At 47.2% G+C, this 27,602-nt stretch overlaps 1 protein-coding gene and 1 long non-coding RNA gene across 4 annotated transcripts in view; one reads left to right on the top strand and one right to left on the bottom strand.

Moving 5' to 3' along the window:
- LOC140388121 (von Willebrand factor D and EGF domain-containing protein) overlaps window positions 1–27,602 on the bottom strand; it is a 455,711-nt gene that overhangs the window by 105,250 nt on the left and 322,859 nt on the right. For both annotated transcript variants that reach the window (XM_072471788.1, XM_072471798.1), the window contains one exon: window positions 5,740–5,877. In XM_072471788.1, the coding sequence (XP_072327889.1) occupies window positions 5,740–5,877 (138 nt within the window). The remainder of the gene's footprint in view (window positions 1–5,739; window positions 5,878–27,602) is intronic.
- The window catches only part of LOC140388125 (uncharacterized), a 175,084-nt gene that overhangs the window by 101,920 nt on the left and 45,562 nt on the right, over window positions 1–27,602 (top strand). For both annotated transcript variants that reach the window (XR_011934099.1, XR_011934100.1), the window contains exon 2: window positions 9,455–9,578. This is a non-coding gene — a long non-coding RNA (uncharacterized lncRNA). The remainder of the gene's footprint in view (window positions 1–9,454; window positions 9,579–27,602) is intronic.

Here is a 27,602-nt window from a genome sequence, read left to right as displayed (position 1 = left end):
CAACCTCTGGATTGTGTGCACCCGTTCCGCGGCCAACCCCTGTCCCTGCCCGTCTAGCCTAATGACCACCCGTAGCCCCACCGATTACTGAGGCCTCTGGCTGCGTTGGTTCATGGCTATTGCTGATAGGGAATTGGCAATTGTGGTTCAGTGAGCACTTCACAAATGCCAAGTGGATTCCCGTGCGTGGGCGTCATTTCCAGCATCCCAATCACACTCTGATGCTTGGACACTGTTATTGAACACTGCGGGAGGCAACACCATACACGCAACATCCGAACACCCATGGGATGCGACACCGCTCCGGGGACATGTCCACAGCTGGAGGGTGGGTAAACGTCATAGGGAGCATGTATGGCAGGGGGGGGGGGGTAAAGGAGAGTTGGGTAAAGGGTCCGTGGGTCAGCCCGCATTGCTGAAGGAAGTGACTGAGGTACCGTAATGGTTGTGCGAAAAGTAGTGTAATGTGTTGTACAAACCCCACTCCTGATGGTGCCGCCCGATCCCCTCCTCCCCACCCCATACCTAATCACCCCGCCATGTCCTCCCTCCTCCGGTGCCCTCAGTGATCCTCAGTTTGCCCTCCAAGATCTACCACTAAGTGTTGGCATTTCCCCAGCATGCACATCTTGAGGTGGAGGCAGCCAGTTGTCTACCTCGTCCTGTGCCCTTCGATGCCCCTGGCGGGCGTCCTCTGGGGCCTCTGGCCCGGCTCAGTTGTCGGCAGTACATGCACAGCTGCGCCGCCCTGTCCCGTGTGCTGACCTCAAAACGCAGCCTCATCAGAGGGGTGGAACTTAGGAGTGCTCATGTCCACCATCGCCACTCAATGGGATGGGTCCAGCTTGGAACTCAGCGCCCATCCGCCCGGTCGACAGCCATAGGGCTTTGGCGTTCACCTTGGGACGAAGGGGCAGCTGGTTCAAGTCCCGGCTGGCCATGCATTATCTTGCTCTGCCAGCCCTGGTGGTTCCCCATGGTCTGCACCATCGTGTCGATGCCCTCGGCGATACTCCTCAGTGTCTGGCACATGCTCTGCAGTGCCTCAGCCATGACCATCTGAGAGCAGGACATGTCCTGCAGAACCTCATCAAGGTCGGCCTGGTACTGGGTGACATCCCCTAGCGAGTCGAACATTCTGCCAAGACCCTCGGCCGTGGCAGTCACTGACTGAGCAACGCCTTGGACACCTTCACTCATGATGCTGACATTGTGCACCAGGCTCTCCATTGCGGTCGCCACCCTAGCAGTGTTGGCCTCGGTGCCACGCATTGCTGATGCCATCTCCTGTGCCCCTCGCCTCTGGGACTCCTCAAATCGGCTATGGATCTGCTGGAGTGTTGCTGACATCTGCCTCTGAGTGTCCTGGCCGCTCCTTAACATCTCCATCAGCTCCGAGTACCTCAGTACCACAGACTCAGCATCAGGCTGGGACCAAGCTGGGTCCTGGGATCCAGCAGACTTTCGACTGCAGTCTCGCCTGATGTGTATCAGCAGCGGTGAGGTGCTCATCAGATTGTGCCGCTGAAGCCTCCCACTAACATGTCCCACCGAAGTGTGTGTATCTGCGTTGGTGGAGGGTGGGGATGACAGCTGTACCGCAACTACAATGGTTGCATCCTCAGAGTTCTCCTCTGACGTGTTCTCCTCGGAGTCAGGAGAGGAGGCCACCCAGGATGTGGCAGCGCCGTCGGCTGGAGGACCTGTGGGAGAATGGACATGTGGTCAGTGGGAGAGATGGGTTAGTCAGTAAAGCAATAACAACTGATGTTTGACAGGTTCCTCATGTGGAGCCCGGTGGTTCCTCACCTCTGCGGCATCTGCCAGCCTCCACGTGGGTGACCAATCTGTCCTCGGCCACCCCAGTCACCTCCAAGGTCTGCTCCTCGAAGGAGGTGAGGATTCTGATGTCCAGCACCCCTCCACCGGTCCCAATGGTTATGGGAGAACATTTCCTGAGAAGGCATCATTAGGCACATGCACGGTTCATAGTGCTGGGAAAAGGGGTGTAAAGGTGGGGTTAGGGGGGGTGTTGAAGGGGGAGGAGGTTGGAGGAAGGGGGAGGGGGTTGGAGGAAGGGCTGGGGTCCACCTGGGGAGTCGGGGGTGGATGCTCCCTTTGTGGGGAGGCATTGGTGTCTACTCACTCGTGCTGCCCGGTGTAGGCCGTTGACCTTCTTCTGGCACTGAAGGCCAATCCTCCTGGTCACACTCCTCGAGCTGACAGCTGCCACCACCTCATCCCAGGCAGCCTTGGCTGCCTTTTGGCTGACTCTCTTGGACTGTCGGGGGAAGAAAACATCCCTCCTGGCCTCCACGGCGTCTAGCAGCCTCCCCAGGTCAATGTCCCCGAATCTTGGGGCCGATCCCCTGGACGGCATTGTTGCAAGCTGGCGTGGGTTGGTTGAACCAGTGCAGTTTAAGTGCTGCGCGACCTTGTTAATGGGGGGTTGGTGAGCGTGCTCCCGACGAATCAGCTGGCGAGCCTTCATTTGCGGCGAGATGCCCGTGAGGCCTCGTTAAGTGGACCAATTAACGTTGAATTGCGTTGCCGGCCTCGCTGGGCCGAGCGCCGGGGAGCTCGTGGCAATTCCAGCTCGCGACCACACTTTGAAACTTTTCCAGAGAAATGCGTCCAATGCCATTGCCAACACTACAGCCCAAATTGTGATTTGCACCATCAGATATTTTGCACGTCACTTTTTTCTCAGTAAACAGAGTTGAACAGATTTTACATCATATGGGATGATACGCAAATTATTATGTATTGCCTCTTCCACCTCCATTTCCAATTGATTTTCCTAAAGATTCACTATTCAAAGGGAACAGAATTGTCTCTATCATAGTCTGCCAACCTCTACATATTAGCAGCTGGAGATTCATTCGCAAACTAGAAAAAATGATTTGATTTCATTTTAACTTCCTCTCTTTCCCACATGTAGGGGGGAAAGTTTTACCAGGCAAGGTGGGGGTACATTTGAGTGTGTTGGGAGCTGATTCTCCTGGAAGCGATATCGGGTCAGGATTCCAACAATACCTTGACCTTTCCTCAGTTTCACCAAGCAGATGTGTAGATGAGGGGGAGCCCCCCTTGCGTCTGCTAGGTAAGGCATTTAACTATTACAAGAAGCAATTAAATTCTGTTTCAGGTTTCTGCATTTAACAGGCAGTGGACCTATTTCCTGAATTCAATGGAATGCACCAGAATCACAGAGGTACAGCAGTGAAGTGCTTCTTTGGTGAAACTGAAAAGCTGGGAATCCTTTGATCAATAAAACTGAAGAGCTCCAGCCATGGCCAGGTGAGAAGCTGCTGCTCATAGAACGTCTGCCACAAGAGTACCTTTAGTGCTTAACAGGAGACTGACAAATTTTGGAAGTCACTTCACCTGTCTGGCACATCACCTTCACTCTCCTTTTGCTGCACGTTGCTGCATCATGGAAGCAGTTTGTCCAGCTTACCATACAGCTCTGACAAAAGTTCCAGAGGAGCAGCACGAGCAATAACAGCACCAGCAGCAGAAGCAGCTCCAGCATCATCTCCAGCAGCACTAGTTGCTTTCTCTGCAGTCATATGGTGTTCCACAGGGCGGAGGGGATGGACACAGAGGAGGCGAGACCTTCACCACAGGGTCTACTAGCAGAGGATCTGCTCCTTCAACATATCTGAGCAGCACTGTCTCAGGAGGCTCAGGCTTTCACAGCAGGCCTTTGCTGACATCCGCAGGCTCCTGGAATAAGGGCTCCTTCTCAGTTTGCCATGTCGGCACACATTGCAGGTGGCTGTCAAGGTACCCATCAGTGATGGGGCACCCCAACTCTCACCCCACCCCACCCCCGACCTCTGATTTCCCTCCAGTTACTTAATATTCCTTCTGTAGTACATGACCAAAACTGAACATAATGCTCCAGGTGGAGTCTCATAAAAGTTAGATATGATGTGGAGATGCTGGCGTTGGACTGGGGTGGGCACAGTAAGGAGTCGTACAACACCAGTTTAAAGTCCAACAGGTTTATTTGGAATTACTGGCTTTCGCAGCGTCGCTCCTTCATCAAGTTGGATACAACTTGAAAATCAACTCCTTTCACTCAGGAGTCACATTTTTAGTCATACATCCCACAATTTCCTTTCTTCATTGCTCCAAACATGAATCAATGGTTTTAATGACCAACGGATGCATCAAACCCCTTTGATTTTCTATGATTCTATCACATTGCTCACATCACATCAGCAAATAGTATTAAATAGACAAAAAACAGACCAAGGTTTATTTATTTTACCTTTCATCAACATGGTACAATGATAATGAAGTTGCTGACTAATGATAGCAATCAATTATTCAACGGTCTCAAATTATTTATATAATCTCACCCTTTATACTAATGTGTGAAACTCCAGCTGCCCAGTCTGCTTATTGACCTAACCTGTCCAGAATTGTTTGGTTTATCGCACACTGATTAGCATCATTAGCCAATGCAGCTCATTTGGCGTTATCCGCATAATGAAGACATGAATATCTCATCTTCTAAGCCATTTGTAAAAATGATAAGCAAGAGCAGCGCTGACACTAATTCAGTGAGATTCCGCTGACAACTGCCCACACATCACAATCTTTTCCTGTCTGCTGTTCAGGCAATCATTAATTCAATCCAACAATTTGTCACCTATTTCATGGACACATAACTTGTAAATTATTTTGTTCCAGGGTAGTGTCAAATGCTTAGAATTCATGCAGATGACATTTGTTGCTGTAATTAAGTTCTGGCATTAGCTCAAAAAAACAATACATTGATGAAACACATTCTACCCTTTCTCAACCTACAGACACTCAGGTTAATCATCCCCTGTTGTGCCAGATGATCCTTACACACCATGCCCATAGGTCTGAACTTCGATACTTCAACCCTTGCCTGTTTTACAAGGATTATATTTTCTACTTTCCAACTTATTTGAATGTTACCAGTTCTGGCGTGCTTTTAAAGATATCGATGAGTACCTGCAACTTGCTCAGCCACGTCTACCCGGGGTGGAAATCATTAAACACTGGAGGTTTATTGTTTACCTTAAGTTCTCTCCACCTATTGAATGTTCCTCTTTAGTCAGTCTCAGGATAAAGGGCTAGTCATTTAAGACTGAGATGAGGAGGAATTTCTTCACTTAGAGAATGGTGAATCTTTGGAATTCTCTAGCCCAGAGGGCTGTGGAGGCTGTCACTGAATGTGCTGAGGCAGAAATAAATAGGTTTCTGGGTACTAACAACATCAATGTATATGGGGACAGTGCAGGAAAGTGGTGTTGGCGTAGTCCATGATCTAATTGAATAGTGGAACAGGCTCAATGAGCTGAATGGCCTCCTCCTGCTCCTATGCTCCAATGATAATGCTAACTCTCCCGCCCCTGGTATTCATGTGCTAACCGCTGGGAGCAATCATTCACTATTTACCCTCTCCAATCTTCTATCGTTTTGAAAATATCTAATTTTGTGGGAAGAGTTTAATTTCTCGCTATCCATGTGACATCTGCATGGAATAGTCTTTCAAAGTTCTGTGCAGATGCTGTGCAGATGTTTTACATTTTATGGGCTAAACAAGAAACTGCAGCCAATCTAAATTACAGTTTCAACTATCACATTTATAGCATGAACTTGATTACAGGAACCAAAAGCATTTGGACGGCATCTTGCCTATATAAATATCAGCTCTTTGTGAACTACAATTAATCAATACAATATGATACTCACGTTTGCAAGATCGGCCGTCACCCTGCATTTTGCCTGGGCAACTTCCACATTTGTACGTTCCAAAGTTATTGAAACAGGAGACTCCAGGAAAACAAGGAGTTTTTTTGCATTCATTAACATCTTCTTGACATGCAAGTCCTGCAATACAATATAGAACAGATGGCAAACTGAGTGTTTGACAAAATAATATATGAAAACAAGTCTCCTCCCAGGAAGAGTCGCCTATGATCATTTTTACATTAACGTACAATTTATTTGGTTATTTGAGTTGAATTTGGTTATTTGGCTTGAATAACAAATGGAATTTGTTGGAAAGGCATTGTCTGTTTATCAGTATTTGTAAAAAGAAAAGATAGGTTTCTTTAAGCTTTTTCAAACTTATTTAGTTTTTGTACTAATGTGAGTCCACTGGTCAGAAGTTTATATTTGGTGAAAAGAAGCAAAATACTGTGAAAGCTGGAAATCAGAAATAAAAACAGGAAATGTTGTAAACACTCAAGGTATCACGCAGCATCTGTAGTTCTATGAGGTAATTTCTTCATCAATTTTCTCTTCCCTCACACTTGTCTCAAGTAGCATTTTATCATCAGTGATTATAACCATTACCTCAATTCCATGACACTTCTCCTCTGATTGTTCCTGCTCCACAACCTTAAGCACTGCTATGTCCCAGCCTGTGCTCTCCAACTGTGGCATCCTTCTTTTTTGCTCTCTCTGTTTCAATATCACTGCCTAAGTCTTCAGCAGACATTACTGTTTGCAACTTGTTTTTTTACACTCCTCTGATTTTGCTGCTGCCTTTAAAAGACATCATAAAACATTTAACCCTGCTTTCATTCACCTCTCCTAACTCTCTACATCTGTTTCTCCTCTTAAGTCTTCAGAGACGGTGTCTAAATTGAAGTTGTGATTGTTGTGATACATGAGCTTTTGAGTGTTCTCTAAAAGTTCCCAGTATTTTGACACATCATTCATGCTAATAATCAAAATGGAGCTTCTCCAGAAGTAACTTAGAAATTCTCATTTAAAGGGCAGTACTTTCCTTTGCGAACATAGATTGTCTGAAATGACAGCTATCAAAGTGTTTCAATTTAAGCACGTGCCAGAATTTTACATTGCTTGGGTGCTTGTGCATCAGACCAGGAAGCGTGAAAAATTACACGAGAAGACATCGGGCATGCTTCCCAAATTAATCGTCCCCTCGTGTGATATTTTGGCTGGCAGGCACACATGAGTCGCAAGTGTGCCCGCCAATAATTGAGAAGCCAATATAAAAGAATTAAATCGCAATTAGCTAGGATTTAACATTGCCTGTCTGCTTTTGCAGTTGGCAAGGTGGCCTTTACGCTTTAGCAGCAACCTCGATCCAGGGCAGGATGAAATTCGGGGTTCAAATAAGATTAACAAAAGTGTCTGGGGATTGAGGTCTATTCATGATTGTGCTGGCTGGACACACGTGGCACAGATTTTCTGCCGGTATTTATTGTTTATAGTTTGGATCTCCCTCAGACAACAACGCAATGGCTGTCCCCTGAGGGAGTTCATTGAATGCACCGGCCCTTTTCTTGATGCCCGTCCTCTTCCCGATCTCCCTGGCAGAGCTCAGCCTTTCACAGAGCCCGTTTCACTACTGGATGGCCAATTAATAGCTTTCCAGCATGAGATTGCGTGATGAGCGGGATTCAGGCAGGAGTGTGTTTCACATCCACTACTGCCCGTGCCAACTTTGAGCGTGCCCCAAAACATAAAATTCAGGCCAAAATAATACTTGACACTTACATCTTGAGGGAAACACTTAACCTGGCAAGATAAATGACGGATTTGCAGCATATACAGCCCTGTATTAATCAGGTACCTGGGAGCAAGACACTGTTGGAACATACTGCCCCATAATTCTGCTCCACTCATATTTTGTGTAGTTCAATGATACAGCTTCTGTGTAATGTTCTCACATTGACAGGACATGGTAAAGAACAATTAACTTCCACTTTGATGCTGCCAGCAGAGATCAGTCAACTTGGCGCAGCTTCTCTTCAACTGAATTCTTGGTGTGGCTCCATAACTGAGGAGTGTAATCACAACTTAGGGATCTATGAGCCATACTTTTCACCACCTTCTGCCCAAAATAACTGATGACAAATGATCATAATAGTTATTGCAATGGTTTGCTCTGTTTATCCAATTTTAATTATTGTTTTTTTAAATTTTAGAGGACCCAATTCATTTTTTCCAATTAAGGGGCAATTTAGCGTGGCCAATCCACCTACCCTACACATCTTTGGATTGTGGGGGCAAAACCCACACAAACACAGGGAGAATGTGCAAACTCCACACGGACAGTGACCCAGAGCCTGGATCGAACCTGGCACCTCGGCGCCGTGAGGCAGCAGTGCTAACCACTGCACAACCGTGCTGCCTCTCCAATTTTAATGTGGGCAGTTTAAGTGGTGGGACTGTACTTTTCCTTTTATAGATTTTCGATCATGCATCATCTCCATTACCTATACATGTAGTATATTTCTTTTCCTACCCACCTCGAGCTAATGGTAAGGTAGCTTTTACCATCTGTGTATGGTACTCAGGTAGCTACCTAGAGTAAATTGTTAACTAATGTGTGTCAATATCTAGCTTTCTAGAGCTTAGATTTGGAAAGTTATATAAATGGTTACCACAAAATATAACACTTAACTCAAATGATGCTGAGATCTCTCATTCATTTGACAGTTACCATTTTGGGAAGCTTTGAAAATGTTAACAGTCAATATGCATTTCCTGACGAGTGTGTAAATTGAGATTGATGTCATATGCAATAATTATTATGCATGGTGTGCAGATTTGACATGGAGTATATGTGCCTGTTGCAGCGATGAAAATGACGCATTAAAGAATCTGTGATACTTTGGCAGGCCTGCCACATGCAATGTCCGCAATGACAGTGGAGAAGTCCTGCTGAAGCATGAGCAGATTCAAGTCATGGTGCAAAAATGTCTTTCTTCGTGTTTGGACAACTCTGTGAAACATTAGTCTCGGCAATCAAATGAATCCACAGCGTGCAGACTCTGAATGTCAACATATCTGGCACCTTGTGTAGGATGGCAGATATGTTAGACTATATGGTAGGGGGTGGGGGGAGGCTATTATTCACCCCTCCAGGTCAAAGGCTGCCCCGCAGCAATAATACACTAGGGGTGACCTTAACAAGCTCAGTATGGGACTTCCACCCCTCACCAGGAGGAAATCTCACCCTTGAGAGCTTTCGGCCAACTGGAAGTTCTTTGTAGTTTCATCAAGTTATGCACCAACAAGGATGGGTGTTTGACAAAATGTTATATTGTTAACTTTCTATTGTTCACTAGAACCACCTAAAACTGATTACGTCACACTGTTTTTCAGTGTTGCTTAGTTACTGGGGTGTCATCTTTTCAATTGCTCATTGATGAATGGGAAGACATGAATTGATGAGGATCCCTGGGGTGGCAGGTGTTCAATGAGTGAATGGTTGATTAGAGAACTGTGTTGTGTCAGTGGGGTTGGGAAATGGTGGAGAGGGGAAAGTGGCTGTCACATGTGGTTGTTATATAGTTGCGGTGGTGATGACTAACTGAATCTTACAGCCTACAAGAAAACCGCTGAGCAGCAATGCGAGCGGCTGACTTGGCATCTACATTGGAATCCTTTTCAGATTGTGTGTGCTTGACATCTTGTTCCTCTGCAGCTCGAACATTCACTGTTCCACAATGTTGCACAGTGGGCAGACACCAGGATCATTTTGGAGATTGTGACCAGGCAAGACTGAACGGCACATCAAGACCTGTCTTGGCGCCTGGAACTCATCACAGGTAACTGTGGTCAGGTAGCCATTGTTTTCTTGGGCAACATTGGTCAGGTCCCTCACAGATGTCGTCAGCTTAGTTTAAACCCTTTGTCTCCGAGCAACCACTCCTCCAAAAAGGTCAGGGAGCTTGAACTAGTGCAGGAGGAAAGCATCATGGCAGTTCCCCAGAAATCTAGTGCAATCGTGCGTAAGCCATTTCTTGTACAGCACCCAGACATTGATGGAATGTTCCATGCAGTTTATCAATGATCTTTGTGGATTGGATTGCCACATGTGTGTGGTTAATGACAAGTTTCACCTGTGGAAGCCCAGTCAGAGAGGCAAATCCAAAGGCCTGTTCACTTTGATGAGCATCATCACAGGCAAAGTTAACTGCTGATGGTGGCAAATCAACCAATTACTGACCAGTTACAGTTACTGTGTGCCGTTATCTGGGAAATCCTGGATATGTCTCTGGAAATAGCCTGGAAGAATCCAAAGACAAAAAAAAGTCGAGGACAGAAGTAACTTTCACACCTACAGGTAATGCGTAACGATCGGGTCCAACAGGGAACAGGTTTTCTTCCAGGAGGTTGCAGATGTCTGTCGTCGTGACAATCTAAGCAATCATGAAACAGCACTCTTACAAGAGGTCCAGGTAGCTAAGGCTCTCTCTGTCAACCTTGTAACATGGGTAACGCCTCCTGTGACTTTGGTCCCTCAGCTGACCCCTTGTAGGTCTCTCAACAACAGGCTGCCTGAAATGGTGAGCCTCATTACCCTTCAAACTTGCAAATTAGCCTCTCAGCAAATCCTTTCCCTGTGAGAGCTAAGAGATCATCTATGCGCGCTGAGAATTTATTGACTTCCATATTCATGCCTTTCGTCTGCCTTATGAATTGCCCCACAATTGTTTCACCATCCATTCAACGACCATCTTCAAGAAGCCCGGGAAACCTGCCAAAGTGATGTGACTGGTCAAAAGTCTGATGAAAAGTTCCTAATTTAAAACTAACCTTCCTCTCTGGAGAAGTATCCACATATGCATCAAAACAATTTATAGTTAACTCGCAAGTCGGCACACTGCATTGTTAGTTTGGCCCACAATAGCAATTCTTCTAAATCTTGACCCACATCTCTTAACTATTAACATTCCCCCCCAATAATTTAGTGAATTGGGTCTGGAGGAGGTTTGTATCTGGGGCAGGTTTGTACATGGATATATGTATGTTGAGGTAACTTATGAAAGTATAAAGCTGGTACACATTAAAATGTACAGGTTTGAGAGAGTGCTATAAATATAGTACTAGTGGATAATGGGGAGAAATTTAGTTAATTATTGGAGAATGGGTCCAATTATGTTTTGCAATTTCTAAATGCTAGGAGGCATACTTAAGAGTTTTCATTCAGCAATTATATTTAAATTCTGCACGGCTCGAAATTACTTTGCCGTGTTACTGAAATAAAATAAGTACATACAAATTCAGTGGAGCTGGCAACAGTTCCAAATTTTGGCTGCAAACAATATGAAGTCAAATTTTCCACTTTAAAATTAAAGTTTCAAATCCAAACATATCTACTGGATTGTCCATGAGGTTACTGCGGATGCTGGAATCTGAAGCAAAAACAGAGCATACTGGAAAATTGCAGCAGGTCTGAGCATCTGTGGAGAGAGAAGGGAGCTAATGTTTTGAGTCTGGATGACTTTGACAGCGTGTTGCCGAGACTTGAAATGTTAGCTCCCTTCTCTCTCCACAGATGCTGTCAGACCATCGGGGAAGACTTGATGGACCAAGCAATATGTTCCTGTTCCTTCCATTAAATCTGCTTGTGTGCAAATTATTTTGCCTCAAAATTATTTGAGGCCTTGGCTGTAAGATTTTAAATCACTTAATATGTCTACTGTAAACTGAACTACTATGTTTAAAGACCGTGGTTTCGGAGAATAAAGGATACGTTATTTATTTGCTGAATAATGATGTGTGATGCCATTCCAGCATTCCTCTTATATACTTGCCTGACAAAAAGTGCAAGAAACTCTCTATGAAACACATATAATTTTGAATCAAGCAGAAGACTAATTGATTCATAACAGTTATGAAAACAAAAACATTTCTCCAGTAGAACAGAGGAGGTTGAAGGGAAGGGTTAACAAAAGTACAAAATATTTTGAAAAGGTAAACTGCCCTCCCCCCACCCCCCCCCCCCCCCCCCCCCCAGCTCCCCACTGGTTGTGAAATGAATAACAGGGAAGAATAACCACAATAACATCAGAAAGTGTCAAGGCAATTGCTATTGTTCATACGTGGAACTAATAGAACATGGCATGCTTCAATTACAAGTCGCTATTAAGTCAGCAAATAGAACTCAGCTGAGGTGGAATCCAATAATTCTTTGTGAAGGAAGAATATAAAATGAAATGGGGAAAGGGGATGGAGAAATCAGTGACAGTTGTAAAGGATAGGAGTGAACCACATCAATTGAAGAGATGTCAACCAGGCATGTGTTGTGAGCTGAATGACCTACTTCTTAAATGCACATTCTATTCTTCTATAATACACAGGCAGTAGTGGTACAGTAGTAGAATCACTTTGATGAATTATTATTCTTGAGACCACACATGTCAGAGGACTGAGTTATAATGAAAGATTGGGAGAACTTAAGAATGCTTCTTAAGATCCTTCGTGTTTATTCCCTTCTTTCCCCTTTCTTTTATTTTTGCTTTTACCATTTTGATCCATGGATAAGTAATGAACCTGTGACTTCAATGCAGACTGTATCTTTAACTCAAGCAGAAGCAATGGCCCGTGCCTTTAAATTAAGCAGGAAGAATCTGGAAGCCATCCGTGATGACTCGCTTTGATTGACTTTGCTGGAAGCAATGAATTGGCCCAGAAAGCTGTGCTCTGCCCGGAAACAGGCATTGATTGGATCTGTTCACACTGCATTGGTTCAGGGACACGAGGAGGTTTCAGTTTCTCTTCGGCAACTCGGACAGAGAACCTTTCTTCTCTACACTCTGTTTTTCATCCAGAAAGACTGTGTTTTCTGAACTGGCGCAAAGCTTGGATGAAGCTGGTTCCAGGAGAAACATTACAGATTCAGAATCTGATAATTCTCTACAGAAGACCTGATGGGGCTGAGTTCTTGGAGAACAGAGGCTTGGCATCAAACTTTGAGTTGAAAGCCCAACTTGATTAAGAATAATGTGTCTCCAGAGAGCCTGTTGCCTGTAAGTCCTATATTCTCTAACCTGCAAGGACCCTGAATAAATTATTCTGCAAGGAAGACCATTACCAGCAGTAAACCAGTGACTTTAAACAATCAGCGGGGAAGATCCATGATCTGAAGCAAAGACTATTATCTTTTGATCTTCAACATTATTATTTTCCATCCTTTTCCGATCCCTCTGTGTTTTTCTGTCTCATGTGTGTGGGTGGAGACTGGTGCAATTAAAGTGGAGTCCGGTATTAGATCGGTGTTAAGCAGCTATGTTTACTGCATATTTGCTCTAGTTATAAATAAACTGAAATTGTGCTTAAACTTACAAACCTGGGGCGGGATTATCCCCTACCGGGCAGGGCGGGGGGGGTCCCGGAGTGATGGAGTGGCGGGAACCACTCCGGTGTCGGGCCGCACCTTTAGGGGCCAAACCCTCACCTTGAGGAGGCTAGGCCCGCGCCGGAGCGGTTTCCGCTCCACTGGATGGTGGGAAAGGCCTTTGGTGCCACGCCAGCTGGGGCCTAAAGGTCTTCGCCGGGTGAAGCGGGTCCGCGCATTCGCGGGAGCGTCAGCGGCTGCTGACGTCATCCCCGCGCATGCGCAGGGGAGGGGGTCTCTTCCGCCTCCGCCATAGTGAAGACCATGGCGAAGGCGGAAGAAAAAGAGTGCCCCCACAGCACAGGCCCGCCCGCGGATCGGTGGGCCCCGATCGTGAGCCAGGCCACCGTAGGGGCACCCTGGGGGGGCCAGATCACCCCCCCCCCCAGGACCCCGGCCACGCCGCCTTGTCCCGCCGTTCAAAAGGTGGTTTAATCCACGCTGGCGGGACAGGCATTCCAGCAGTGGGACTTCGGCCCATCGTGGGCCGGAGAATCGGTGAGGGTGGGCCCGCCGACTGGCGCGGCGCAATTCTTGCCCCCGCCGAATCTCTGGTGGCGGAGACTTCGGGACACGGCGGGGGCGGGATTCACGCCAGCCCCCGGCGGTTCTCCGACCCGGCAGGGGCTCGGAGAATCCCGCCCCTGGTGACTGTAATTATTGGAGCGTCGAGGGTCAAAGATTTTGGGTATTTGTATAAGAATTGTTGGCTATAACTTGTGTTGTGTCTCCAGGGCCTGTGGGGTTGTAATTGATCATGTACTAGCCCAGGGTGTCGTAACAACAGTATGTGGGTGTCACTGGCGAGGCCAGTATTTGTTGACAATCCCTAATTGCCCTTAAGAAGGTGATGGTGAGCTGCCTTCTTGAACCGCTGCAGTCTATGTGGTGTAGGTATACCCACTGTGCTGTTAGGGAGGGGTTTCCAGGATTTTACCCGAGTAACGGCGATATATTTCCAAGTCAGATGGTGAGTGACTTGAAGGAGAACCTCTAGGTGGTGCTGTTCCCATGTGTCTGCTGCCCTTGTCCTTCTAGATGGTAATGGTCATGGGTTTGGAAGGTGAGCCTTGGTGAGTTCCTGCAGTACATCCTGCAGATGGTACAACTTCTGCTACGGTGTGTCGATGGTGGAGGGAATGAATGTTTGTGGATGGGGTGCCAATCAAGTGGGCTGCTTTGCCCTGGATGATGTCAAGCTTCTTGAGTTGGACCTGCACTCATCCTAGCAGGTGGAAGTATTCCATCACACTCTGACTTGTGCCTTATAGGTGGTAGATAGGCTTTGGGGAGGTGAATTACTCGCTGCAGGATTTCTCGCCTCTGACCTGCTCTTGTAGCCACAGTATTTTTATGGCTAGTCCAGTTCAGTTTCTGGCCAATGTGAACCCCCAGGTTGTTGATAGTGGGAAAATGTGGTTCTGGTAATAATGTCAAGGGGCGATGGTTGGATTCTGTCTTATTGGAGATGGTCATTGCCTGGCACTTGTGGCAAGTAACATTTGCACCACACTTGTCAGCCCAAACCCGGATATTGTCAAGGTCTTGTTGCATTTACACATAGACTGTTTCAGTGTCTAAAGAGTTGCAAATAGTGCAGAACATTGCGCAATCATCAGCGAACATCCCCACATCTGACCTTATCCTAGAATTTACAGTGCAGAAGGAGGGCATTCGGCCCATCAAGTCTGCACTGGCTCTTGGAAAGAGCACCCTACCCAAGGTCCACACCTCCACCCTATCCCCATAACCCAGTAACCCAACCCAACACTAAGGGCAATTTTGGCCACTGTGGGCAATTTAGCATGGCTAATCCACCTAACCCGCACATCTTTGGACTGTGGGAGGAAACCGGAGCACCCGGAGGAAACCCACGCACACACGGGGAGGATGTGCAGACTCCGCACAGACAGTGACCCAAGCCGGAATCGAACCTGGGACCCTGGAGCTGTGAAGTATTTGTGCTATCCACAATGCTACTATGTTGGAAGGAAGTTCATTGATGAAGCAGCTGAAGATGGTTGGATCTCGGATTCTACTATAAAATCCATGAAATCCCTACAGTGCTGAAGGAGGCCATTCGGCCCATCAAGTCTGCACAGACCCTCCGTTAGAGCACTCCACCTAAGCTTACTCCTCCCACCCTATCCTCATAACCCCACCTAACCTGCACATCTTTGGACTGTGGGAGGAAACCGGAGCAGCCGGATAAAACCCAAGGAAACATGGGAGAATGTGCAAACTCAGCAGCCAGTCACTCAAAGTATACATTGAACCCGGTTCCATGTTGCGGTGAGGCAGCAGTACTAACCACTATATGACCGTTCCATCCTTGAAGTGCTCCTGCAATGATTTCTTGGGACTGAGATAACTGACCTCCATCTTCCTTTGTGCCAAGTATGACTCCAACCAGCGGAGAGTTTCCCCCCTGATTCCAGTTTTGCTAGGGCTCCTTTAAGCCGTACTCGGTTGAGTGCTGCCTGATATCAAGGGGAGTCACTCTCACCTCACATCTGGAGTTAAGCTCCTTTGTTCATGTTTGAACCAAAGCTGTAATGAGGTCAGGAGCTGAGTGACCCTGGTGGAACCCAAACTGAGCATCAGCGAGCAGGTTATTGCTGAGTAAGTGCTGCTTGATTGCACTGTTGATGACCCCTTCCATCACTTTAATGATGATTGAGAGTAGACTTATAGGGCGGTAATTGGCTGTGTTAGATTTGTCCTGCTTTTTGTGTACAGGACATAACCTGGGCAATTTTCCATTTTGTCAGGTAGATGCCAGTGTTATAGCTGTACTAGAACAGCTTGGCTAAGGGCACGTCAGGTTCAGGAACACAAATCTTCGCTACTGCTGCTGGAATAGTGTTGGAGCCCATAGCCATTGCAGTATCCTATGCCTTCAGCCATTTCTTGATATCACATTGGGTGAATCGAATTGGCTGAAGACTCGCATCTGCAATGTTGAGGACCTCTGGAGGAGACATAGACATAGAATTTACAGTGCAGAAGGAGACCATTTGGCCCATCGAGTCCACACCAGAAAGACCAACCCACCTAAGCCCACACTTCCATCCTATCCCCACAACCCAGTAACCCCACCTAACCTTTTTGAACACTATGGGCAATTTAGTATGGCCAATTCACATAGTATGGTCAATAAGCTGCACATCTTTGGACTGTGGGAGGAAACCGGAAACCCACGCAGACACGGGAAGAACGTGCAGATTCTCACAGACAGTGACCCAAGCCGGGAATCAAACCTGGGACCCTGGAGCTGTGAAGCCATAGTGTTAACCACTATGCTACTATGCGGCAGGATGGATTATCCACTTGGCACTTCTGGCTGAAGATTATTGCGAATGCTTTAGTCTGGTCTTTTGCACAAATGTGCTGGTCTCCTCCATCATTGAGGATGGGGATATTTGTGGAGCCTCCTCCTCCAGTGTGTTTTTTAAGTGTCCACCACCATTCATGACTGAATATGGCATAACTGCAGAGCTTAAATCTGATCCATTGGTTGTGGAATCATTTAGCTCTGTCGATTACTTGCTGCTTACGTTGCTTGGTATGCAAGTAATCCAGAACAATAGCTTCATCAGGTTGACACCTCATTTTCCGGTATGCCTGTCACTGCTCCTGGCATGCTCTCCTACACTCTTCATTGAATCAGGGTTGATCCACTGGATTGGTGGTAATGGTAAAGTGGAGGATATGCAGATTACAGATTGTGGTTGAGTGCAATTCTGCTGCTGCTGATGTTTTCAAGAAAGAAATGGATATATTTTTGATTTTAAAAACATGTTAAAGGGATATGGGCAACAGGCGGGGAGGTGGATTTGAGACCAGGAAGAGATCAGCCATGGTCTGATTGAATGGCAGAGCAGGCTCGAAGGTCTGAATTGCTTCCTTCTGCTCCTAATTCCTATATTCCTAGGCCACCGTCTCCCCCTTTAAGACAAGTTTGTGAAAACAAATTAGCAAAAGGCAACTTCAGGACTGATATGAGGGAGATTGACTCTTGAAGGAAGATTGATATTTGAGAAGGAACCTGTACATGAGGTAGTGCATATAAACATATTGGATATTAAGTAAAGGGGTTGGTTTAGCTCAGTTGGCTGGACAGCTGGTTCATGATGCAGAACGAGGCCAACAGCATAGATTCAATTCCCGTAGTTTTTTGAATAAAGGGATTAAGGATTATGGTGTTCGGGCCGGAAAGTGGAGCTGAGACCACAAAAGATCAGCCTTGATCTCATTGAATGGTGGAGCAGGCTCGAGGGGCCAGATGGCCTACTCCTGCTCCTAGTTCTTATGTACTTGCTGAGGTTATTCATGAAAGCCTGCCATCTCAACCTAATAATAATAATTGCTTATTGTCACAAGTAGGCTTCAATGAAGATACTGTGAAAAGCACCTGGTCGCCACATTCCGGCGCCTGTTCGGGGAGGCCGGTACGGGAATTGAACCCGTGTTGCTGCCTTGTTCTGCATTACAAGCCAGCTATTTAGCCCTCTGTGCCCCTTGCCTGGGGTTGAATCAGGTTGAATCACCACCAGTCAGATCTCCCCCTCAAAAGGGGAAAGCAGCCTATGTTCATCTGGGACTAGGGTGATTTTACCGATATAAACACACTGGAATCATTCAAGATTCTAGTGTGTTTATAATTACCCTAATTGTCCTTGGACTGAGTCTCTTGCTCAGCCATTACAGAGGGCATGTTTTTCTTTAAAGAGTCAATCTCATTTCTGTGGGTGTGGAATCAGATGTAGGCCAGATCGGGTGAAGACAGTTGATTTCCAGATAAATCAGATTGGTTTTTATGGCAATCGACCATAGTTTCATGGTCATCGTTAAACTTTTAATTCCAGATTTTTATTAAATTAAATTTCACCACCTGCTGTGGTGGGGTTTGAACCGGGGTCCACAGGGTATCAGCCTGGGTCTACCCATTCCTAGTCCAATGACAATACCACTACTCCGCAGTCTCCATAATCTGTACTTGTTTTTCTAAACGGTTTTTCTTCCCGTTATCATAGAATTTACAGCGCAGAAGGAGGCCATTAGGCCCATCGAGTCTGCACCAGCTCTTGGAAAGAGCACCCTACCCAAGGTCAACACCTCCACCCTATCCCCATAACCCAGTAACCCCACCCAACACTAAGGGCAATTTTGGACACGAAGGGCAATTTATCATGGCCAATCCACCTAACCTGCACATCTTTGGATTGTGGGAGGAAACCGGAGCACCCGGAGGAAACCCACGCACACACGGGGAGGATGTGCAGACTCCGCACAGACAGTGACCCAAGCCGGAATCGAACCTGGGACCCTGGAGCTGTGAAGCAATTGTGCTAACCACAATGCTACCGTGCTGCCCCCTGGTTATGGTTACCCCCTGGGTAAGGTTATGGAAAGAACCTTAAGTGATGAATGTGCACTGAAGCTTCATGGCTCTAACCACATAAATAAAAGAAACCCAGAATCTGGCAGAAAATGATAAGCGAAGCTCAGCCACGCTAGGCAATTGGGAACAGGCTGAGCAGCTGGAGCAGTGTTAGAAGGATCTGAATGAATTCTCAGCTGTTATCTGTTGCTTCAGCTTCCCATTTGTCTCAGACTTTTTGCCCCAGATTATTTCACTTGTAACAAAAGCAAATTTCAATCCAATTCAGGGATTTGCAAATATCACCCAAAACATTCTTTAGCTTCTTCAATTCTATGAACAAAGCAGCTCCATCCTATTTTGGCTGCAGTTACTGTTAATGTTCTGTTTAAAGGACTGTAAGTGTCGGCTCAGCGAGTTATTTTATCTGTGTCAAAGAGCACAGATCATTTTTGTCTGCCTAATGGGCCCTTTCTAATATTAATACTGTTATTAAAGACCTTCTATTAGAGCCCTCACATGAACACTGATAAGCAGAAACTTGGCTTATTACACACGGTAAATGGAGTTATCCACTCAGTACAGTCTCTTAATCTCCATTTGCACACTAGTTGGGCAAAAAATTAGAAGCGCTGATTGGAAAATTTCAACCTTGCACTGTGCCTTTCAGAAGCTGAAGAGGTCAAATCCTCTCATTTCTGGGAGGGAATAATGGGCAATTGAAAATATTTGACATATGGTCCAAAATAGTTGTAATAATGGTCCAAATTTTCTCTCCCAAGTCGGGTGCTCAGAGTTAGGAAATATCTCAATTCCCCAAACCCGACTTGGGAGAAATCTTCCCAAACAGCTGGATTTGTGTCCCAGAAGTGTCCCGGAAGGGGCGGGTGCAAAACTGAATCAACCCCATTACCCCCAGAAACAGTGCGGCGGCGGTCACAGAGGTTGCCAAGTGCCAACGAGGGCAAAGGCCTGTTTAAAAGGCCTGCCACAGTGCTCTGGAACTTCATCTCAGTTGGGATAAGAAAAGTAAGGCTCTCTTGCCCTCACAATCCCTCAACTCCCTACACACTCTCCATGCCCTAAACATGCAGCCACATATCTCCCACTCAGTTTCACATGGCTCTTCATAGCCTCCGTGCTAACCTATGATCCTCTAGCAATTCTCCCCCATGGCCCCTCATGCTGGCTATGCCAACCTATGATCGACGAGCTACCCCTCATGCCCACCCATGAGCCCCCAATCATCCACATGGCTCATTATAGATCCCACGCCAACTTAGTTCCAACTTATACCAACCAATTCCCTCACCCACCAGCCTTTATCCTTATACCCTCCATGCCAACTCACAAGTATTCAGCATAGGCTGACCTCTGGAGCCACGCTGAAATGAAATCAATTTAAGTATCTATCACAAACTTCACTATATTAAAAACACTCTCAATGATAAAAAGCTCATTCAATGTATTCAAATACCTTCAAGTACTTGATACATTCTGAAAACAAATATTTGTATTTAATCCCTTTATAACCACTTGGAGCTGTCAATAAACAAAGAACAAAGAAATGTACAGCACAGGAACAGGCCCTTCGGCCCTCCAAGCCCATGCCGACCATGCTGCCAGACTAAACTACAATCTTCTACACTTCCTGGGTCCGTATCCCTCTATTCCCATCCTATTCATGTATTTATCAAGATGCCCCTTAAATGTCACTATTGTCCCTGCTTCCACCACCTCCTCCGGTAGCGAGTTCCAGGCACCCACTACCCTCTGCATAAAAAACTTGCCTCGTAAATCTACTCTAAATCTTGCTCCTCTCACCTTAAACCTATGCCCCCTAGTAATTGACCCCTCTACCCTGGGGAAAAGCCTCTGACTATCCACTCTGTCTATGCCACTCATAATTTTGTATACCTCTATCAGGTTTCCCCTCAACCTCCTTCGTTCCAGTGAGAACAAACCGAGTTTATTCAACCGCTCCTCATAGCTAATGCCCTCCATACCAGGCAACATTCTGGTAAATCTCTTCTGCACCCTCTCTAAAGCCTCCACATCCTTCTGGTAATGTGGCGACCAGAATTGAACACTATACGCCAAGTGTGGCCGAACTAAGGTTCTATACAGCTGCAACATGACTTGCCAATTCTTATACTCAATGCCCCGGAAAATGAAGGCAAGCATGCCGTATGCCTTCTTGACTACCTTCTCCACCTGTGTTGCCCCTTTCAATGACCTGTGGACCTGTACTCCTAGATCTCTTTGACTTTCAATACTCTTGAGGGTTCTACCATTCACTGTATATTCCCTACCTGCATTAGACCTTCCAAAATGCATTACCTCACATTTGTCCAGATTAAACTCCATCTGCCATCTCTCCCCCCAAGTCTCCAAACAATCTAAATCCTGCTGTATCCTCCGACAGTCCTCATCGCTATCCGCAATTCCACCAACCTTTGTGTCGTCTGCAAACTTACTAATCAGACCAGTTACATTTTCCTCCAAATCATTTATATATACTACAAAGAGCAAAGGTCCCAGCACTGATCCCTGTGGAACACCACTGGTCACAGCCCTCCAATGAGAAAAGCATCCTTCCATTGCTACTCTCTGCCTTCTATGGCCTAGCCAGTTCTGTATCCATCTTGCCAGATCACCCCTGATCCTGTGTGACTTCACCTTTTGTACTAGTCTACCATGAGGGACCTTGTCAAAGGCCTTACTGAAGTCCATATAGACAACATCCACTGCCCTACCTGCATCAATCATCTTAGTGACCTCCTCGAAAAACTCAATCAAGTTAGTGAGACACGACCTCCCCTTCACAAAACCGTGCTGCCTCTCACTAATACGTCCATGTGCTTCCAAATGGGAGTAGATCCTGTCTCGAAGAATTCTCTCCAGTAATTTCCCTACCACTGAAGTAAGGCTCACCGGCCTGTAGTTCCCGGGATTATCCTTGCTACCCTTCTTAAACAGAGGAACAACTTTGGCTATTCTCCAATCCTCCGGGACATCCCCTGAAGACAGCGAGGATCCAAAGATTTCTGTCAAGGCCTCAGCAATTTCCTCTCCAGCCTCCTTCAGTATTCTGGGGTAGATCCCATCAGGCCCTGGGGACGTATCTACCTTAATATTTTTTAAGGCACCCAACACCTCGTCTTTTTGGATCTCAATGTGACCCAGGCTATCTACACACCCTTCTCCAGACTCAACATCTACTAATTTCTTCTCTTTGGTGAATACTGATGCAAAGTATTCATTTAGTACCTCGCCCATTTCCTCTGGCTCCACACATAGATTCCCTTGCCTATCCTTCAGTGGGCCAACCCTTTCCCTGGCTACCCTCTTGCTTTTTATGTACGTGTAAAAAGCCTTGGGATTTTCCTTAACCCTATTTGCCAATGACTTTTCATGACCCCTTCTAGCCCTCCTGACTCCTTGCTTAAGTTCCTTCCTACTTTCCTTATATTCCACGCAGGCTTCGTCTGTTCCTAGCCTTTTAGCCCTGACAAATGCCTCCTTTTTCTTTTTGATGAGGCCTACAATATCTCTCGTCATCCAAGGTTCCCGAAAATTGCCGTATTTATCCTTCTTCCTCACAGGAACATGCCGATCCTGAATTCCTTTCAACTGCCACTTGAAAGCCTCCCACATGTCAGATGTTGATTTGCCCTCAAACATCCGCCCCCAATCTATGTTCTTCAGTTCCCGCCTAATATGGTTATAATTCGCCTTCCCCCAATTTAGCACATTCATCCTAGGACCACTCTTATCCTTGTCCACCCGTACTTTAAAACTTACTGAATTGTGGTCACTGTTACCGAAATGCTCCCCTACTGAAACATCTACCACCTGGCCGGGCTCATTCCCCAATACCAGGTCCAGTACCACCCCTTCCCTAGTTGGACTGTCTACATATTGTTTTAAGAAGCCCTCCTGGATGCTCCTTACAAACTCTGCCCCGTCTAAGCCCCTGGTACTAAGTGAGTCCCAGTCAATATTGGGGAAGTTGAAGTCTCCCATCACCACAACCCTGTTGTTTTTACTCTTTTCCAAAATCTGTCTACCTATCTGCTCCTCTATCTCCCGCTGGCTGTTGGGAGGCCTGTAGTAAACCCCCAGCATTGTGACTGCACCCTTCTTATTCCTGATCTCTATCCATATAGCCTCACTGCCCTGAGGTGTCTTCTCGCAGTACAGCTGTGATATTCTCCCGAACAAGTAGCGCAACTCCGCCTCCCCTTTTACATCCCCCTCTATCCCGCCTGAAACATCTAAATCCTGGAACGTTTAGCTGCCAATACTGCCCTTCCCTCAACCAGGTCCCTGTAATGGCAACAACATCATAGTTCCAAGTACTAATCCAAGCTCTAAATTCATCTGCCTTACCCGTAATACTTCTTGCATTAAAACATATGCACTTCAGGCCACCAGACCCGCTGTGTTCAGCAACATCTCCCTGTCTGCTCTGCCTCAGAGCCACACTGTCCCTATTCCCTAGTTCTCCCTCAATGCTCTCACCTTCTGACCTATTGCTCCCGTGCCCACCCCCCTGCCATACTAGTTTAAACCCTCCCGTGTGACACTAGCAAACCTCGTGGCCAGGATATTTATGCCTCTCCGGTTTAGATGCAACCCGTCCTTCTTATACAGGTCACACCTGCCCCGGAAGAGCTCCCAGTGGTCCAGATAACGGAAACCCTCCCTCCTACACCAGCTGTTTAGCCACGTGTTTAGCTGCTCTATCTTCCTATTTCTAGCCTCACTGGCACGTGGCACAGGGAGTAATCCCGAGATTACAACCCTCGAGGTCCTGTCTTTTAACTTTCTGCCTAGCTCCCTGAACTCCTGCTGCAGGACCTCATGCCCCTTCCTGCACATGTCGTTAGTACCAATATGTACAATGACCTCTGCCTGTTTGCCCTCCCCCTTCAGGATGCCCTCTACCCGTTCGGAGACATCCTGGACCCTGGCACCAGGGAGGCAATATACCATCCTGGAGTCTCTTTCACGTCCACAGAAGCGCCTATCTGTGCCTCTGACTATAGAGTCCCCTATTACTATTACTCTTCTGCGCTTTGACCCTCCCTTCTGAACATCAGAGCCAGCCGTGGTGCCACTGCTCTGGCTGCTGCTGTTTTCCCCTGATAGGCTATCCCCCCCCGGCAGTATCCAAAGGGGTATATCTGTTCGAGAGGGGCACAACCACAGGGGAATAAAACTATGAAGTTACAGCCCCCGCTCTGTGATGTGGATAGGAGTTGGAAGCAGCCAACCAGAAATAATAATAACATTCAGCCTTATGTTAGTAAACACTTATTGGAATTGCAAGCTTCAATTTTTTTCTGTCAAAATTTAAAGAGCAGGTTATTTCAATGCCTTGACTGCTTGACAGTTCTACAGACCTTATCCTCCTTTTATGCAGATTCATGCCTGCTGTTAATAATCCCAAAAGGGTACCTCAAACTCTCCAAATGTATACCTGACCTGTTTCAAAAGGCTACCTGACCTGTCCAACAAACTCTGGCAGATTGAGAACTTTTTCTCATATTTGTAAAGCCGACAAGCAGTGTTCAGAACCTGAGTGATGAAAATTTCTTCTGTGTGAAGGAGCATCACTTTTAAATCTGTGAACTATGGACATGTGAAAAGTCTCCTGCCCCTGTTCTCTTCCCCCCTGGGATTATGGTGGGTGGGGTGCCAGATACCGGACAAAACTTCCGCCATTTTGGCTAAGGTGCAAAACCCCGGTTAATGTTAAGAATATAAATATGGAAAGTCCTGTGTTCATCCTCAAGATCAGAAAGACCAAATGCTGATAGTCACAACTACTAAATACCCTCACAGAGCCAGACAAAAGGTAGAAAGTCTCCTACTGGTGACAATGACAGAAGCTGATGAACATTTCACATCTGTATCCATTAACATGGGCTCCTAATTCCCAGTGAATGTAGTTTCTACTATTTGGCGAACTATTGCAATCATTTCAAAAAATAAATTTAGAGTACCCAATTCATTTTTTCCAATTAAGGGGCAATTTAGCGTGGTAATCCACCTCGCCTGCACATCTTTGGGTTGTGGGGGCAAAACCCACGCAAACACGGGGAGAATGTGCAAACTCCACACGGACAGTGACCCAAAGCCGGGATCGAACCTGGGACCTCGGTGCCATGAGGCAGCAGTGCTAACCATTGTGCCACCGTGCTGCCCATTGTTGCAATAAATTTAATGTACTAAGTTCAATGGGCTGGATTCTCTGATTCAAAGACTAAGTGCTGACGCTGGGACTGAACCGGTGGTACTCTATGGCCACGGAAGTGGCATCGGTCCTGGAGAAATTCAGCATCCCTTAATGGGCCAGCACCACGTGGAGCGAGAGCAATTCCAATGAAGAACGGTGTCCAATTCGCTGGGGTCGAGATTGGCACTTGAGAGGCTGTCAAGCTGCAGCCACATATAAGCACTCGACTCCCCCCACACACTCATTCCAGCCAGGAGGAGAGGTGTGTCCCTGAGTGGGAAGGAGGCTGCCACCTGCTGCCGTACACCGGACGCAGTGTTGTGGCGGATGCAGCAGGCCATAACGATGTGGGTGACTCTCCTAGCACTATATTGGAGGACCCCTCCAGAGCGGTCCAGACATCTTCAGGACACTGTTGCACAACCGATCATGGCCCTGGTTGCGGGATGGACATCGCTGTAATGTGTCTCCATGTCGCCTGTGCCCTCTGGATAGGCATCATCAGGCATGACTGCAGCGGATAACCCCTGTTGCCCAAAAGCCAATCCCTCGCCCAGGGACATGCCGCGAAGGTATCGGGGGCCAACGTGTATGCCAGGATGAAGGCGTTGTGCACACTGGCTTGGTATCGGATGCAGATGTGTATCTCATGGTCACACACCAGCTGCACGTTCATAGAGTGGAGCACCTTTCGGTTTGTGAAGACCACCCCTCTCATGTGCCGTTGCCCGTAGGGGGAGCTGATCACCCCTTGAACCTGGGGTATCTTGGTGATGGTGGTGAGCCCTGCTGCCGGGCATCCTTGTGGGCTCCGTTTACATTGAACCTGATATATTGTGCCGAGCGGGCAGAATGGCCTCTGTGACGGTACGAATGCACCTGTGCACTGAGCTCTGTGAGATCCCGGGCAGGTCCCCACTCGGTGCCTGGAAGGACCCCATGGTGAAAACGTTCAGGACGACTGTCACCTCGACAGCCAGCAGGAGCGGGTATCCTTACCCATGCCCCCGTGGTTCCAGGTGTGCGATGATCCGGCAGATATGCCAGACGATGCCCCTGCTCAGCATTTTTGCTGGCATGCCCGGTTCGACAGGTCCTCGAATGCCAGGCGTTGCGGGTACACACGAGGCCTAATCTGGTATCATCTTTCCTCCTCCTCTTGGCCTGTTAGACAGCCAGTTCTCCATCCTCATCGGCTGGCTCCTGTTCATTTGAGGTAGGCTCCAGTGCTGCAGGATCCTTCTAGAACAGCTCCTGCTCATACAGCCTCAGTGCATCCCACAACGCTGCGGCGGCCAAGATGAAGTCAACCCTTCCTGGTTGGATTCTGAAATCCATTGTCTGCAGGGGGTGAAGGGCAGACATTTTAGCAAGGCCCGTACTTCCATGCCTAACCAGGTCCAATGGACGATATGGTGGCCCTGGCTTTCATTACATTCCCCCCCCCCCCCCCCCCCCGCCATGCCCACACTCAACCTGGCCGTTCCACCTAGCACTCTGCCCTCCGCATCACACCCCTGGCCCTGTTGGTGCCTGGCACCGCGGGGACCTTGGCTCTGGCACCCATCCTTGCCGGCCATCCCCTGGTCACACTCCCGCTATTCCCACGGCCGCGGCTGATGCCCCCCCAGCCAGCTATGTCAGCGGCAGGACCAGCAGCCCACGGTTGCGCCTCTGGGAACATGACCTACCTCCGTTCTCTCCCTCAGCAGCCACTGCGCCTGTTTCCTGATTTTTAAAACCACAATTGAACCTCGCCGTTAGTGATTCTTCCTGGCGGAGGCGGTAGCCCTGGGAATTCCAGGACTGACCCGTTAAGATATGTAACGGTCTTTACTGTACGTGCAGCGTAGATTGCATTCATGTCGATGTCGAGGCATCGGAGCATGGCATTATGTCGGGCACCCGCCGCCGATTTTCGGCTGATGCGCGATTCTCCGACCAGTGATGTTTCCTGATTCCAGCGTCAGCTGACAGAGAATTCTGCCCAGTGTATCGAAGTTTAGACAGCGACCTCGAATTTCACTTAAAAATCAAAATTGAAAACAAAAATGTAAATGGTGTATGTGATTTCCATTGGAACCTATTTTGACAGATTGCTGAGAAATAAAGGTGTTGCATGTAATTATGTTTCCGCATTGTTAAAAATAAAACATCAGCTGGGATAAGGTCTACTAAAAGCTGAAGTAAACAGTGCAAACAGCGGGAAGAGGTGTAACTGCTGTCAGAAAACATTTGGTCTGGAAAGCTTTTGCACAGAAAACAACATGATTTGACGTTTGAGCTGGATTTTCAATTGCGGGAGACACAAAAATTCCCAACTCATCCTGCCCTCCTCAGAAGTGCTGGCAAAGGTAGGATTTTCATTTTGTACGAGGGGGCAGGTGCAGGTTGTAGAGGAATTCGCTGATCTGCGAAGGAGGATTGAGTTTGCTGTGGAGCTTCACTCCAGTTATAATAAAATAGGCCCCCTAACCCTCGCACCCTCTCACCCACCACAAAGACTTTTCATGCCTCAGCTATGCCATCACATTCCTCTATGCCAAGGTATGCCCTCCACCCACCCCCAGAGCCATGGGGCCCCCATGCCAAAATATCGCATTTCCATGCCCAACCATCTGCTACACCCAGTAGAGAACCAATGAACCATACAGTAACAAGAGGATGTGTCCACATTTAAAATGTTTAAACATTTAAAAACTTTTAAAGGGCAATATAGTTCCAAGTGGTCAGAATACAGGAGGGAGATTGAGAACCTGGTGGAGTGGTGCAGCGACAACAATCTATCCCTCAATGCCTGCAAAACTAAAGAGCTGGTCATT

Source organism: Scyliorhinus torazame, chromosome 2, assembly GCF_047496885.1.
Source record: "Scyliorhinus torazame isolate Kashiwa2021f chromosome 2, sScyTor2.1, whole genome shotgun sequence".
Lineage (NCBI taxonomy): Eukaryota > Metazoa > Chordata > Chondrichthyes > Carcharhiniformes > Scyliorhinidae > Scyliorhinus > Scyliorhinus torazame.
This window is presented reverse-complemented; position numbering and strand designations above follow the sequence as displayed.